Consider the following 15,748-nt stretch of genomic DNA (forward strand, 5'->3'; position numbering starts at 1 on the left):
CCTCCTCCAAAGAAAAATAAATAAATTCAGCCAAAAAAAACAATAATAAAACACAATGAACAGAGCCTCAGAGCTCAGAGATCCTTGGAGCTTTAACAAAATATCTAACATTTATGTCACTGAAATCCCAGATGGTAGATGGCAGGGCTGAAAAAGAACTCAAAGAAATAGCACCTTTTCAAGTTTGTCAAAAGACATAATCCCCCTGATTCAAGAAGCTGAACAAATCCTAAATAGGGAACTGTGGAAAGATATACACTAAGCCACATCATATCAAACTTCTGAAGGCAAAAGAGAAAAAAAAAAAAAAAAAAAAATCTCGAAATCAACAAGAGAATAACACCATCCTGGGGAAATTCAATTTAAATGCAGGAAATTTCGCATCAGAAAAAAACAGAAGCAGATTTTTTTTTTCAAATGTTGGAAGAAAAGAAGTATCAACCCAGAATTGAATATCTACTCAAAATCTATGCAATTGTTAGGAATAAAAGAAAAATCAAAGCATTATCAGATTGAGGGAAATGGAAAGATTTTTATCAGCATAAAATGTACTTTAGAAGAGAGTTCTCTAAACAGGAATGAAATAATAAGTGAAGGCACTTTGAAATATTAAGAAGGGGAAAAAAGGAGTGAAAATGGGTAAGCACAAGGAAAGCCTTCCCATTTTTTCCCTTGAAATAGAATTGCTTTATAATGGTGTGTTAGTTTCTGCTATACTTCATCATGCGTCAGCCATATGTATAAATACATCCCCTCCCTCTTGAGCCTTCCTCTCCTCCCCTCATTCCACCCCGTAGATCAACACAGGGCTCTGAGCTGGCCTCCCTGTGCAATACAGTAGCTCCTCACTAGCTAGCTATTTCGCACATGCAAGTGTATATACGTCAGTGTTACTCTCTCAATTCGTCCTCCCCTCTCATTCCCCTCCTGTGTCTACAAGTTTGTTCTTTATGTCTGTGTCTCTCTTCCTGCCCTGCAGATAAGGTCATCTGTACCATCTTTCTAGATTCCATATATATGCATTCAGTTCAGTTCAGTCACTCATTCAGTTCAGTTCAGTCACTCACTCCCACTTTTGTGACCCCGTGACCCCATGGTCTTTGCTACTCCATGGATATATGCATTAAAATATGATATTTGTTTTACTCTTTCTGACTTACTTTACTCTGCATGACAGACTCTAAGTTCATCCACATCACTTCAACTGCCTCAGTTGCCTTCTTTTTTTGTGGCTGATTAATCTACCACTGTATATATGTACCACATCTTCTTTATCCATTTATCTGTTAATGGATATCCAGGCTGCTTACATGCCCTGGGTATTATAAATGGTTGGTGCTGCAGTTGAACACTGGGGTACCTATGTCTTTTTGAGGTACGATTTTCTCAGGGTCTATGCTGAGTAGGATTGTTGGGTCACATGGTAGTCCTGAGCTTTCCTGGAGGCTCAGTGGTAAAGAATCTGCTTGCCAGTTCAGCAGACCTGGGTTCGATCCCTGGTTTAGGAAGATCCCCTGGAGAAGGAAATGGCGACCCACTCCAGTATTCTTGCCTGGGAAATCCCAGGGACAGAGGAACTTGCTGGGCTACAGTCCACGGGGTTGCAAAGAGTGGACGTGACTTAGCAACTGGGTACATGTGCACGGTAGTTCTGTGTTTTGTTTTTCAGGAACTGCCATATTGTTCTCCACAGTGGGTGTATCAATTTACATTCCCAGCAACAGTGTAGGAGGCTTGCCTTTCCTCCACATCCTCCCTAGCATTTATTGTTTGTAGATTTTTGTGTGTGTGTGTGATGGCCATTCTGACCTGTGTGAGGTGATACCTCATTGTAGTTTTGATTTGCATTTCTCTAACAATTAGTGATCTTGAGCACCTTTACACATTTCTTTTGGTCATCTGTATGTTTTCTTTGCAGAGATACCTATTTAGATCTTTCACCTATTTTTTGATTGGATTGTTTGCTTTTTTGATATTGAGCCCCATAAGCTGCTTGTATATTTTGGAGATAAATCCTTTGTCTGTGGCTTCATTTGCAAGTATTTTCTTCCATTCTGAGGGTTGTCTTTTAATTTTGTTTATGGTTTCCTCTGCTGTGCAAAAGTTTTTAAGTTTAATTAGGTCCCGGTTGTTTATTTTTCTTTTATTTTCATTATTTTAAGAAGTGGGGTGTATCAAAGAGCATTTTTCCTATGTTTTCCTTTATAAGGCTTCTAGTGTTTGGCATTTCCCCTAAGCCTGTATTGTTGAGATGAAATTTAAGCAATATTTTGTTTTGTTTTGTTTTCTCCTTTCAAAATGATGTAAATCTTTTTGTTTCCTTTTTTCTCTATAAAACCCTCATTTTCACCCCACCCACACTCATCTATCATTCTCCTTTATTCTGGGAAATTTTCATTATATACTCCCTAGATTCTATTTCACCTTTTTATTTTCTATTTTCTTTGGTCACATAGAGTGACTCTCCATGATAGGCTTTTAGGTTCATTGGTATTATAGACCTATTGATTTCCTTCCTTTTGAAGTCAATAATGAAGTGATAATATGTGTTTAAGACGTTTTCAGTGGTTGTTCAGTTCGGCTCAGTTCAGTTCAGTTCGGCTCAGTTCAGTTCAGTTCGGCTCAGTTCAGTTCAGTTCAGTCGCTCAGCCATGTCCGATTGTTCGCGACCCCATGAATCACAGCACGCCAGGCCTCTCTGTCCATCACCAACTCCCGGAGTTCACCCACACCCAAGTCCATCAAGTCGGTGATGCTATCCAGCCATCTCAGCCTCTGCCGTCCCCTTCTCCTCCTGCCCTCAATCCTTCCCAGCATCAGTGTCTTTTCCAATGAGTCAACCCTTCGCATAAGGTGGCCAAAGTATTGGAGTTTCAGCTTCAGCATCAGTGGTTGTTATAGTTCCCCAAATACTGTCTTTCACTGGTGTATCCTTCATTCTGGCCTTTCATTTTTTAGAAAGTCTTTTGTTTTATTTTTTAGCAATTTCCCCCCTGAATCCTACTCAATTTTTCTTCCTCTAGGTGTGTTAGCGCTGTAATTGAATGCAGCTTGTTCATTTACTTTGCCTATTAAGTAAGTTGCACACCTGCTTGGTTCTCACCTGGTTGGTTCTTTCTGTTGTGAATATCTTTCTCTCCAGATATTTTCAGTCTTTGGATAGGTTTTCTCAAATGTAACTGCCCTGTACTACTCAGTAGTCCAGCATTCTGTTTTTTTAAGCAAATTTTGAGGCGGAGACATCATTTATTTTTTAAGTATCAGTAGATTATATTTATGAACTTATTTTTTCTATATGCATACTTTTCAGTGCAAGCAGTTCCGATAAAGTGATGAGACATAGTATAAGTCTATTTCTTGTGATTGGGGTATCTTCATTTGTGTTCAGTGATGTTAACCTTTTATCATGGTATCTTAGTTTCCCTCTGGATTTATAGGAATTTATCCTACTCTGGAAACCTTCTTATGCATTAGGTACATATTGATATGCTTCAACTTACTGGTTGTTTGATGTAACAGAATTTTTCCATTATCTTCCCAATTTTGTCCTTGAATTCCTTCATCACTGCTGGGTGAGCCCATCAAAGGATCTCTTTTCTTTCTCCATATCTGTGTTTCTCACTCTGAGGCTTTTATTCTCTGTACCCTGAGACTGGGTTTTGGGCTTTACTGTATGACTTAGGAAAGCAATTGAGCATACACCTCTTTAATCATTCAGTTCCTACAGCTCTACCATCCTCTTCTGAGAAATGTGAATTAGTCCCAAGAGTTTTTTAACCTCCTTCTACCAAATATATATATACATTTTTTTTCTTGGATCGATGTTTAGTCAGGCCAAAATATGATTAATCTGTAGTCAGCATTTTGCTTCTATTACAATAATTTATATTAATATTTATTATCTTCCTCCCCATTTGATTGATAATCTTCTCCCAATTTCCTTCCTTCCCACCTCTCTCTCTCTACATATATATATTTTTCTATCTCTCCTCCTCTCTTTCAGCATATAATCCCTTTTATGATCCCCATAAACATAAATACAAACACACACTCAAACGCAAAGACATTGTTTATCATCTTTCAAACAAAGAAGCTATTAATCTATAAAGAAGTTAAGGTCAATACTTTTGGTGTCAAGATCCCTGGATTCAAGCTATTGTTGGGTATACATCCCTAGAGAAATAAACACCAAAATCCTCTCATTTATCAAAGGAAGATAAGAAGAGCATATATATTTTACAGTGCAATAGTTTAAACCTCATGGCTTAGTCACTTTAAACACAAGTCTAATTAAGCATCATTTCTAATTCCATCTTGAGGTAAATGTTATTTGACAATAAAAAATTCAAGTATATCATTAATATGAAAATTTTACTTCTTACAGATCAAACTTTAAACTTATTGCCTATTAATGAATAAAAGCAACTTATATTTTTTTACTAGTCAAAGTGTGTTTTATATATTTATCTATCCCCTAGCAAGATGGAAATTGATTTTGTACAATCAGTGTCTTTTCCTTGCCTTTAGGTTGACAACAGATTGAAAATCCTGTTATAACTGATACCAAGACTCCTATTGCACTCATGGACAATGATAGCATCTTTCTCAACATTCAGATAACTGTTTTGACTTTTACTAGGAGTAGATCTTTACCTAGTCCTTAGCAATTCTCAATTTAAAGTACATAGTTAACTCCTAACCTCCCACCATCATTTGAACACTCAAAGAGTTCAACTGAGAAATGCATTCTTCCCGTGAGATTGGTTTTCTAGAAGCTTTAGCCAGGGTATGTGCTCATAAGTCAGAAACTTCATCTTTTTTCTTACTTTAGGTGTTTATTTCATCTTAGCTCACATGATGACATTCACTCCTTTGTTGATTCAGTATGTATTTATTGAGCAACTAGCATGGATCATGGATATGAGGCTTAAGAGTAAATAATTATAGAAACAAGGTGTGATCCACATCTATGTGAAGCTTATTGTATAATGGAAGAGGCAGATGTGAACTGAGTAACCACAAAGATAAATATGTTTAGTACTATGAATGAAATTTATGCTATTAATAAAAATACACAGAGCAAGAGGACTTGAATGAGCAGAAGACAGGGTTGGAAGAGCAGATAAGACAGCAATCTTCTCATGTGTTATTGATGTTTTTGAAGGGTGTACATAGTGGGTGATATTACAATTATTTTTCTTTTTTTCTAAAATGTTTCTTTTACATTGGAGTATATGATTAACATTGTGTTAGCTTTAGGTGTACAGCAAAATAATTCAGTTATACATACACATATGGCTAGTCTTTTTCATGTTCTTTTGCCATCTAGGTTATTACAGAATGCTGAGCAGAGTACCCTGCACTATACAGTAGGTCATTTTTGGTTATCTGTTTTAAATATTACAAATTTATTCTATATGAATCCCAGGCATAGAAGACAGGAGAACTGTCTGTTAGAAAATGTTTCAGTATGTAATCTCTAGATTATAATGATAATATCCAGAGAAAGGTAACATTACAGTTTATATTTCACAAGCTTTCTGTATGTAAAGCAGCATTCTGACAACTCAAGTCTGATTCAAGCTGAAAGGTTATAATTTGGGGAAACAGGTAATTTATAGCTTGTAAAATTAAGATTATACATTTTCTGAAAATTTATTTTGTCATCAAACACCATATCCAGCCTCATATGTGGATGTGAAAGATATAAAATTAATAGCAAATTGTACTAAATTATATGTATCTTAAAACCTGTGACCTACTACAACACACTTATATTTTCCTTTACTATGTGGGAAAAATCATAACACTTAAATAAGTTTTACTTAATGCATTTTAAACATTATAGGAAAAATATTATATTAAACTGAGTTACTACTTTAAAATAATTTTTATCATGGGATATTTTCATGAAAAGATTAGCAATTTGTATTCACTGTCTCTAAAAATTTAGTTAATAAAAAAAGTCCTTGATCTTGCATTTTTGAAGACAACTTGTAGGTTATTTGAAATGAAGAAGTATATGTAGTTTTCACTTATTGCAAGTTCAGATATTTGATTTGTTACTCACCTTGTCATAATTCATGGTCTATGAATGTTTGATCCAATGTTTAAGGTAGAGTGTGTACCATCATGAAGAAATCTCAATGAAATTCTTAAATGTTTAATAAATTATCAAACCACAAATTGATTTTTTGTTAACAGGTAACTATTCTTTTCACATGTATTCTTTCTAAGGAACATTTATTAATCTGTGTTTGGACCAAGAAAAATAATTTGCAGATTCTTTGAGTGTAGGCAGAGGATGAGATGGTTGGATGGCATCACCAACTCAGTGAACATGAGTTTGGGTAGGCTCCAAGAGTTGGTGATGGACAGGGAGGCTTGGCGTGCTGTGGTCCTTGGGGTCGCAAAGAGTCAGACACAACTGAGCGATTAAACTGAACTGAACTGAGTGTAGTCTTATTTTAAAACTCTTTTTATTAATCTTACTTATTGTATATAAGTTCAGTTGCTTCAGTCATGTCTGCCAGACCTCTCTGTTCATGGAATTTCCCAGCAAAGAATACTAGAGTGGATTGCCATTTCCTCCTCTGGGGTATCTTCCCAAACCAAGGTTTGAAGCTGCTTCTCCTGTGGCTCTTGCATTGGCAGGAGGATTTTTTTTACCACTGAGCCACCTGGCAAGCCCTAATTTTTTCTCATTAACTTTACTAAAGCACATTACCTTGATTCATATTTATGTTTTTGTTCTTTAGTTGCTAAGTCATGTCCTACTCTTTTACGACCCCATGGACTATAGCCTAGCAGGCTCCACTGTCCATGGGATTTCCCAAGCAAGAATACTGGAGTGGGTTGCCTTTTCCTTCTCCAGGAGACCTTCCTGACCCAGGGATCGAACCCGCCCCAACTGCATTGCCAGGCGTATTCTTTACCACTGAGCCACCGAGGGCTGGCTGGGACAAAAATCTGTGACTTTACAAGGGTGCACATGACAAAATTTACTAGAAAGTAAATTCTACTCCTTGCACCATCTCAGTTAATTGTTACAAATTTTTCTTCTGTAAAAACTCTACAGAGGCAGTATTATCAAACATAGACTTATAAATTAAATGACTTTACATCACTGAGGTTAAGAATTTGCCAAAATGGACATACCTTTGAATTTTGTGAACTAAATTGGTGAAAATTTAGTTGCTTCATGGCTGAAGCAACTTAGCACAATACAAACATTCTGCTCTACATTTGGCAGCTTATTCAAAATACAATAGTCATTGAAACTTTAGCTGACTCTTAAATCTATTCTCCTTTGAAAGACTAATATTAGTTCCTAAAATATTTAAATTTATGTAAGAAATGTAAATTTTGACTCATTATTCAAAATAAATAATTAATTTTGTAATTATAATTTTCAAAGAAAGACATATGTATTTGTTTGTTGCTCATTTTCACAGAGAATCAAGTAGACATTTTATTTTAGCTCAGTTGTGTTTGTCTCTTATCTACACTGATCAATAATTATGAAATCTGTGTAATTACATGGATGTGACTGAGGAATAATTGTGATGAGATGTAACAGATGTTAAACTATATTTCCAAAATTTAGAAAGAAAGCTTTTGCTTGTTAAATCATTCCCTCTCTCAACTTAGAAAGTCACTCATTAGCACCATGTATGTTTATTTTTTACATCAACATTTTTGCTAACCTCTCTTCAAAAGAATGGTTTAATTTAAAAATGAATAATAAATCCATATATTTATACATATACATACATAAACACATGTGTATATGTATATATATACACACACACACATATATGGGCTTCCCCAGTAGCTCAGCTAGTAAAGAATCCACCTGCAATGCAGGAGACCCCGTTCAGTTCCTGGGTTGGGAATATGCCCTGGAGAAGGGATAGACTACTCACTTCAGTATTCTTGGGCTTCTCTGGTGGATCAGATGGTAAAGAATCTGCCTGCAATGTGGGAGACCTGGGTAGGGAAGATCCCCTGCAGGAGGTCATGGCAACCCACTCCAGTATTCTTGCCTGGAGAATCCCCATGGACAGAGGAGCCTGGTGGGTTACAGTCCATGGGATCCCACAGCTGGACATGACTAAGCACAGACCCCTGTATGTATCTACATTGGTATATAAGCATGTGGTCCCATTACAGTCCTATGAAATGAATTACTTTGGGGGATACCTGTGGTATTTTCCTTAAATTTTGATTCAAATCTCTATTAAACTACTGAAAATAATTTAAAACTGTGGCTTCCCTGGTGGCTCAGATGGTAAAGTGTCTGCCTGCAATGCAGGAGACCCGGGTTCTATCCCTGGGTTGGGAAGATCCCCTGGAGAAGGAAATGGCACCCCACTCCAGTACTCTTGCCTGGAAAATCCCACGGACGGAGGAGCCTGGTAGGCTACGGTCCATGGGGTCGCAAAGAGTCAGACACGACTGAGTGACTTCACTTTCTTTTCACTTTCAAGATAAAATTAAATCATTTTCAGTATTTCATAGCCCTAAAAATGTAATGTATTTTAAGAATTAGAAAAATACATTAGTAGCCACAAACCAGACCATTCTTAAAAATTTCTCAGTAACCCCATCCAGATCTTATATACTCAGTAATATAGTCAAGAGGCTACAGCTGTTAATACAATGAATTTTTATTGTTTTACTGGAATGGGTAATGCTTTGTTGCAATCATGATAATTGGTCTTCATTCTACTCTGAGGGCTTCCCAGATGGAGCTAGTGGTAAAGAATCTGCCTACCAATGCAGGAGATTTTAATGACACCATTCAAGTCTTGGGTCAGGAAGATCCCCTGGAGGAGGGCATGGCAGCCCACTCCAGTACTCTTGCCTGGAGAGTCCCATCTACAGAGGAGCCTGGCGGGCTACGGTCCACGGGGTCGCAAAGAGTCAGACACGGCTGAAGCAGCTTAGCACAATACAAACATTCTGCTCTACATTTGGCAGCTTATTCAAAATACAATAGTCATTAATGATGCTTCTCAAAAACCCTGCATGCAAACATTTCACATGTCATATTTGTGATTATGCCTTTCTTCCAATATTTTTTAATAGATTCATTCTTCTAAATTCCTAGCTTCATATTAAAATACCTCCCAAGCTTTAAAAACCCTGCTACTGTTAAAATAAAAAAGAGAAAGTATCAGTGTATTAAGGGGCAGGAGGGTGAAAGAGAATGGATTCTCTATCCTGCCAACTTCTCAGCATTCAGTTGCTTTTAGAAAACTGGCCTCAGAACTACTATTATTCAGGCCATTAGCAACATTTCCCTTGTTCTGGCCAAATGGAAAATAGCATCATTTGTGAGTTGTGGAAACTCCTCTGAAAGGACTTTAAAAAAGCCAGTTTTATATATAACGATTACACATAATAGAATTATGGGAGACCAGTTATTGATTATTAGCGGCCTTTCTTAAGATCAGTGTGATTTTACAGATGCAATTAGAAGGTCATTGCTGCTAAAGATTGGCAAGTTCATTTATAATTCTTAGGCTAGATTTGTCCACACATTAGTGCTTGGGTAATATATTTTGTTTCAATATTCTGTTGTGTCTGCAAGTTTTAATGAATATTGACAGAATTAAAATTTCAAGCCAACAAATGTACTATCGTGAAAAGTAATGTAATAATAGGTTTTAGGACTTCACAAAACAACTTTATTTAGTGTAAATTAGCAGTTAAAGATAAACCTTTTCAGCAAATGTATAAACTCATTTCATCAATATTTTTACTTTGTCCTTCCTTTGGTAGTGAGTACAAAATATCTAATATCAACCATGGCAGATTCTGTATTTTTCAGGAACCAAGTATACATGTGTAATTTTAAAGAAAGCATGATTTTTTTTTCATTTATTTTTATTAGTTGGAGGCTGATTACTTTACAATATTGTAGTGGGTTTTGCCATACATTGACATGAATCAGCCATGGATTTACATGTATTCCCCATCCCGATCCCTCCTCCCACCTCCCTCTCCGTCCGATCCCTCTGGGTCTTCCCAGTGCACCAGCCCTGAGCACTTGTCTCATGCCTCCAACCTGGGCTGGTGATCTGTTTCACCCTTGATAATATACATGTTTTGATGCTGTTCTCTTGAAACATCCCACCCTTGCCTTCTCCAACAGAGTCCAAAAGTCTGTTCTGTACATCTGTGTCTCTTTTTCTGTTTTGCACATAGGGTTATCGTTACCGTCTTTAAAGAAAGCATGATTGTTAATGGTAAGTCAAGTGTAAGTGCAAGTCAAGTGTACTGAGTACATTTATGTATTCACACAGAATGTAAATACAAAGAAGAAAGGTCAATGGCAATGTGGCAGTGATGTAACCATTATTTAAATGGAATTTGTTGATGTCATTCAGGTTTTCTAATCTTTTTTATGAGATGGGTAGGGATAAAATTATAATAAATATGGTTGTAGAAAAGTAAACATTATAGGGACACACATAATAAATGATGCTTGCAAGTCAGAATTTTTAGCAGCAAACATGCAACTCTAATCAACTAATGGAGGCACCTTAGAGCCAAAGAAAACAATTTCAAAGTAATGTTCTGGCTGAACTGGTTAGAATCCATTTGTGTGTTCTACAAAATAGTGGTGCTTAGAGAGGGGCTGAGTTACACTAAACGATGATTGTGCTGGTGTCACTTAAAGACTTCCAAAAGTTATATGAGATGACATTTATGTTCTATGAAGGCTTCAGGTAGAATACAGCACTTAGTTAGATATAACAATGCTCTTATTTAATATAAACATAATGCATCTGGATAGAATCCTGAGATGCCTTTAGGTAAAATGTTTTTATTATGATAATCTTATCAGACAGGATGCTTTCAATTCAGCACTCTATTACTTTGTTTTTCCAAAATTTAATGAATGCATGGTCTAGTTCCAACTGAAGTGAATTTATTCTTCAGGAAAGAAAAAAACAACAAAAAAAAAAACTGTGCCCATAAATTTCTAATTCATGTACAATCATTAGTTCCTTCTTGTCTTCTCAAGTTACGCCAAATTTAAAATACTTGATTTCAGCCATGGTATTGCTAGAAAGCAAGCAAACAAATGACCAGCTCTGTAACAATCTTGGTAGCTTACATGACAAGCTCTCTTTTCACTTCATGCTCCTGTTCATCCTAAGAAGGTGCAGGTCCAGTGGTTGAAGGATAGGTGTTTAAATCACCTTTCTTGATCAGGGTTCCAAGCTGATTGTCCAGGCTAACCTACAGCTCACACTTTTTTGATCACAGTAAGCTACATGGCCACACTGACTTTGAAGAACACCAATAAATGCAGTCATACTTGTGCTCAGGTGAAAGAGACACATTATTTGAATTCATATCTGTGTCTACTGCTCACAGTATGGTACTTAATTGTCCAGAGATTATTTCCTTTACGTGAAGTGCTCTTATCACCACTTCTGAAGATGAGTTCAGTATGTTCTAAGCAGGTTTTCACCAAAAATTTATAGAGATCATAGCAGTGATCATATACCATTACAGTACAAGCAAAATGTGAATAGCGATGAGAGATCTCAGATCTCACACCAATATTTGTGTTATTTCTATGCAAATAATAGAAAGTATAATATTTCATTCTTTATATGAAAAATATTAAAAAAAACTAGGAGAAGTTAAAGCTTTGAAAATTAAAACAATTTACTGCAGTTACTAACAATCCTGTTTTTTTTTTTAATTCATTTATTTATTCATTTAGCTAGTTGACTGGTTAATTAGTTTAGTTTTAGTATTTGGTGACACTCCCAAAGGGTTTGTCCTTTACTCTTGGTGTTGTATGACAGAGAGAATAAATGAACCTGCTGGTATGGCAAAGTGTTTTATTCCACTGAAATGCTGGAAGGTGAATTGAGACCATAAACATGATCGGTGTTAACAGACTGAGGTAATAAAAAGCATCCAATAAGATGAAGAAAGCTGCCTGGAAGACTGTCCATAGTCTTTGACTCTTAATAGCCATGTGAGGTGTGCATATCTAAGGGAAGGCAAAACATATTCGAAATGAGTTAGATTAGTAACATTTATATCAAGGAATTGGGCCGAGGGGTTATGCTCATTAAGTTATTGTCCCACTTGTGTTTTTGCACATTGTGAAGGTTTTGCAATTTATTCATTCATGTTATACTTATACTTCACTTAGTAATATTTTGGAACCCTTGAGATCAAAGGTTTTCTTCTATTCATCTATATTACTAGCAAGATTTCTGGTAGCTACGACAATAAGTAGCAAACAATTAGTAAATTTTCTTGTTAAATTAATGTCATAAGCTGAGTTCAGAAAATGACTTAAATTTAAGAAGAACAAGCTAAAGAAAGTTGCAAATATTTCAAGTCAGAATAGATCATGGGTTGGAACTGATCATGGGTTGGTGGTATACATTCACTAATTGTCAAAAAAATAATGGAGGCTGGGATTGCACTCTTCCACTATGCATTTACCTACAGTCATCTAGCAAGAAATAGCAATTTTGAAAGAATTTGTACAGGTTGTAAAAAAAATCACCATCAAAAAATTGTCTTAGTTATTTAAAGTCCAATTACTTCACTTAGCAATTTGTATCTTAACTTATGAGTATTTGTCAATTCATATGAGTTTATAAATCTGTTCTTTTAAACCATTGAAAAAGATATACCACAACTTTAGGTTCAAGCTATGTTACTCTCCTTTGATAAAATTATAAAATCTTTTCAGCAAATAAAAAAGTAACTGTTGGGGAGTAAAGTTTTGAAATTAATGAGCAACTATTATTTAGATCATGGTTTAATAAATAACTTTTAGAAGCACTGTTTTATTGTATACCTTATGTCACAAAACACTAAAACCTGAATATTTTGAATATATATTTCCATTTGTATACTCTACATGTATATCAAACACACACATGCACAAATAAATTCAGGTAAATCTCTTACAAAATGAAAACAAATAGGAAATTACTGTTATCAGTCAGGTTTGGGAAGATAATAACAACATTCTTACTCTTTTCTGAGGAAACATGAAGTAATAAATCCAGTAATAAATTCCTGAAATTTACTGAAAAGGGGTTTTAAAATTTACTCAAAGTAATTTGACTTAAAGCAACACACCAAATGAACTAATCAGTAATTTTCTTCAAAACATGATCCCAGGAATAGCAGTATTAGCATTACTAGTTGAAAATGCAAACTCTTGACCCCATCTGAGGCCTAGTGAATCAGAAATGCTGGGATGGAGTCTCCAGGTGATTCTAATAGGTCTTGATGTTTGAGAACCATTGGTATGATCATACTGTTTAAAGTTGTTGGGAATCTGCTGATTTACAGAGGTGCTAGCAGGTGTGTCTCAATGAAGGCACCATTTTCAGGCTGGTCTTACCTAGATTCCTTAGTGAATCTTTTCTTGTAATTAGTTTCCAAAAGACTGGATGGACTGGCTGCCAAATGTGTGTCGCAGGAACGAATGATTCATGGTTAGAGACTCCATCAGGGACATGGTTCTTGGTCCTGGAAGTATTTACCGTTCTTTATTATTCTGTGTAAATCTTTTCTGTGCCTCCCCACAACTAGTCTCTTGTATTTTCCCTTTAAAGATTGGCGAAGTATCAGATAGCACCTCTCTGGAGTTGCCCTCTCTGGTCACTTATGATAAAATAGGGCCATCTTGCCTATGGGCCATCCCAATAGGCTGCCTGTGGCACCTTCTAGCACTTGCCACAATCTGAATGTGTTTAAAATATAACATCTTTGTTTGCTCTTAAAACTATCTCTAGAACGTGAACTCCATTTAGAGTCTGGTTCACAGATTTATCTTTATCATGCACTTTTTTTTGTAGGGCATTACAGGTATCTTTTGTAGGCAAAAATGTAAATAAATATGGCACATATTTGTACAATATTTAATCAGCATTTTATTTGCTATGTAGTAATGGGGTCAAATTGTACAACTAGGTGAGTTTAAATCTAGTAGAAGGAAATCTCTGTGGAAGCTACTTCAGGTTTACCAGATCATTCCTGAAGGGGGAGGAAAATCTGTATAGTTGATATCAGGCAATCTAGTTCAGCATAGTCATTTTCTAAAATATTATTAGGTTGGCTTTAACTCAATATAAATGTATACATTTTTATATAATTCTTTTATATTCATATTCGCTATTTTTCTGATTTGAACAAATCCAGCTTAAAAGTCATTTTGCATCTTGAGTAGTTGCTGGTTAAGTTGAATTGGGGTTTCAAAATATACTGTAAGCAACAATTATTACAAGAACTAGTTTCTTTTTTGATCATATTTTTAAAAATTCTTCTACAGCTCCTTAATATTCTTGAAGTCTTACAAGTTTCCAATCTAAACTGAATAGAAAGAGAATCATTAATGATAAAAGCAAATTTAATCTTTTTTCAACTTCCTTTGGAAAACAATAAAATATTGCTTTAGTTTCCTTCTTAAAAATAATTCTACATTAATATCCTATGCATAATGAAATCATTTTTATAAGTACATAATTCCTTAGGAAAAAAAATCAGTAGAAGCTGTTTACTTTAAGTGGTTTATTTTTCCCCTACACGACTTGGTTTCAGAATAGTCACTCTCAGCTACATAAATTATAAATATTGCTTCTCCTATCCATAGCACATGCAGTATTGTTACAAGCAAAAATCATTGTAATGTAGTGACTCCAGCAAAACCACCAAGTGAACTTTTCAAATGAAAACATTCAGATAGATTATGTATTTATGAATAAAAATAAATTTGCTTTTCAGGGAGTTTGGCCGCTGGAAAGTAAATAACCTTGCAGTTGAGAGAAGAAATTTCCTTGGCTCCCCTCTGCCTCTTGCCCCTGAATTCTTCCGCAACATAAGACTTTTGGGACGTCGACCTACCCTTCAGCAAATCACAGAAAATCTTATCAAGAAATATGGGACACATTTCTTGCTCTCTGCTACTCTGGGAGGTACGACTCTTTGAAATATTTGTGCCTGTGTGTGCTGGTGCATAAAACTGTATAAGTCAAGGAAAAGTGTTGGTTCATTCGAATTGCTGCTGTTTGAATAATCTTAGATTTCATTCATTAACTTAATCAACACATTTATTGAATTACTGCTAAATATCTTGTATGGTGTTCACAAGGGTGAGGTAGAGGATTGTCACTTAGTTTCTGCCTGAAGGTAATTTACAAGCTAATAACATAGACTAAATATAGGCATAGCTATGATACTCTATAATGCAAGGTGGTGTGCCAAATTTTGTTTAAATTTGAATAATAAGCAATCTAGTCACAGATGGGACTCTGTTTACAGAGAGCAGGAAAGGTCCTGAAGTAAAAAATTAAAATTCCAAAATTACATTTTTAGAGCTATTTTAACATTTCTCATGGTGGTCGAAATATGATATGAAGAGAGTATCATATGATATATGATATGAAGAAAGTATTTCATTGAAATAAATATTAATGAAGATGCATAATATGAAAGTAGAGATTAATAATGTTACTTCTTCCTCCATGTGATTAAATATCATTACATGTGTTTTATCATGGTGATATATAATTCAGTATTTGAATACATGTAAATGATTTGGGGGGAGATAATAGGAAGAAAATGACACTTTTCTAAAATTTAAAAGTATACCAGAATTCCATATATTTAATAATGTTTTATAGGACTTTAAATAATGTCCAAATATTTCATTTAAAATTGATGTTTCTCTTTCCTGTAAAGAGGACAA

At 35.3% G+C, this 15,748-nt stretch overlaps 1 protein-coding gene across 2 annotated transcripts in view; it reads left to right on the forward strand.

Moving 5' to 3' along the window:
* Window positions 1-15,748, forward strand: part of BRINP3 (BMP/retinoic acid inducible neural specific 3) — a 437,487-nt gene that overhangs the window by 193,349 nt on the left and 228,390 nt on the right. Inside the window, exon 2 of one of the 2 annotated variants that reach the window (XM_061161190.1) lies at window positions 14,785-14,975. The exons of the other annotated variant lie outside the window; for it this stretch is intronic. Within the exon in view, the coding sequence (XP_061017173.1) occupies window positions 14,785-14,975 (191 nt within the window). The remainder of the gene's footprint in view (window positions 1-14,784; window positions 14,976-15,748) is intronic. 2 annotated transcript variants of the gene reach the window in all.

Source organism: Dama dama, chromosome 14 (assembly GCF_033118175.1).
Source record: "Dama dama isolate Ldn47 chromosome 14, ASM3311817v1, whole genome shotgun sequence".
Classification (NCBI taxonomy): domain Eukaryota; kingdom Metazoa; phylum Chordata; class Mammalia; order Artiodactyla; family Cervidae; genus Dama; species Dama dama.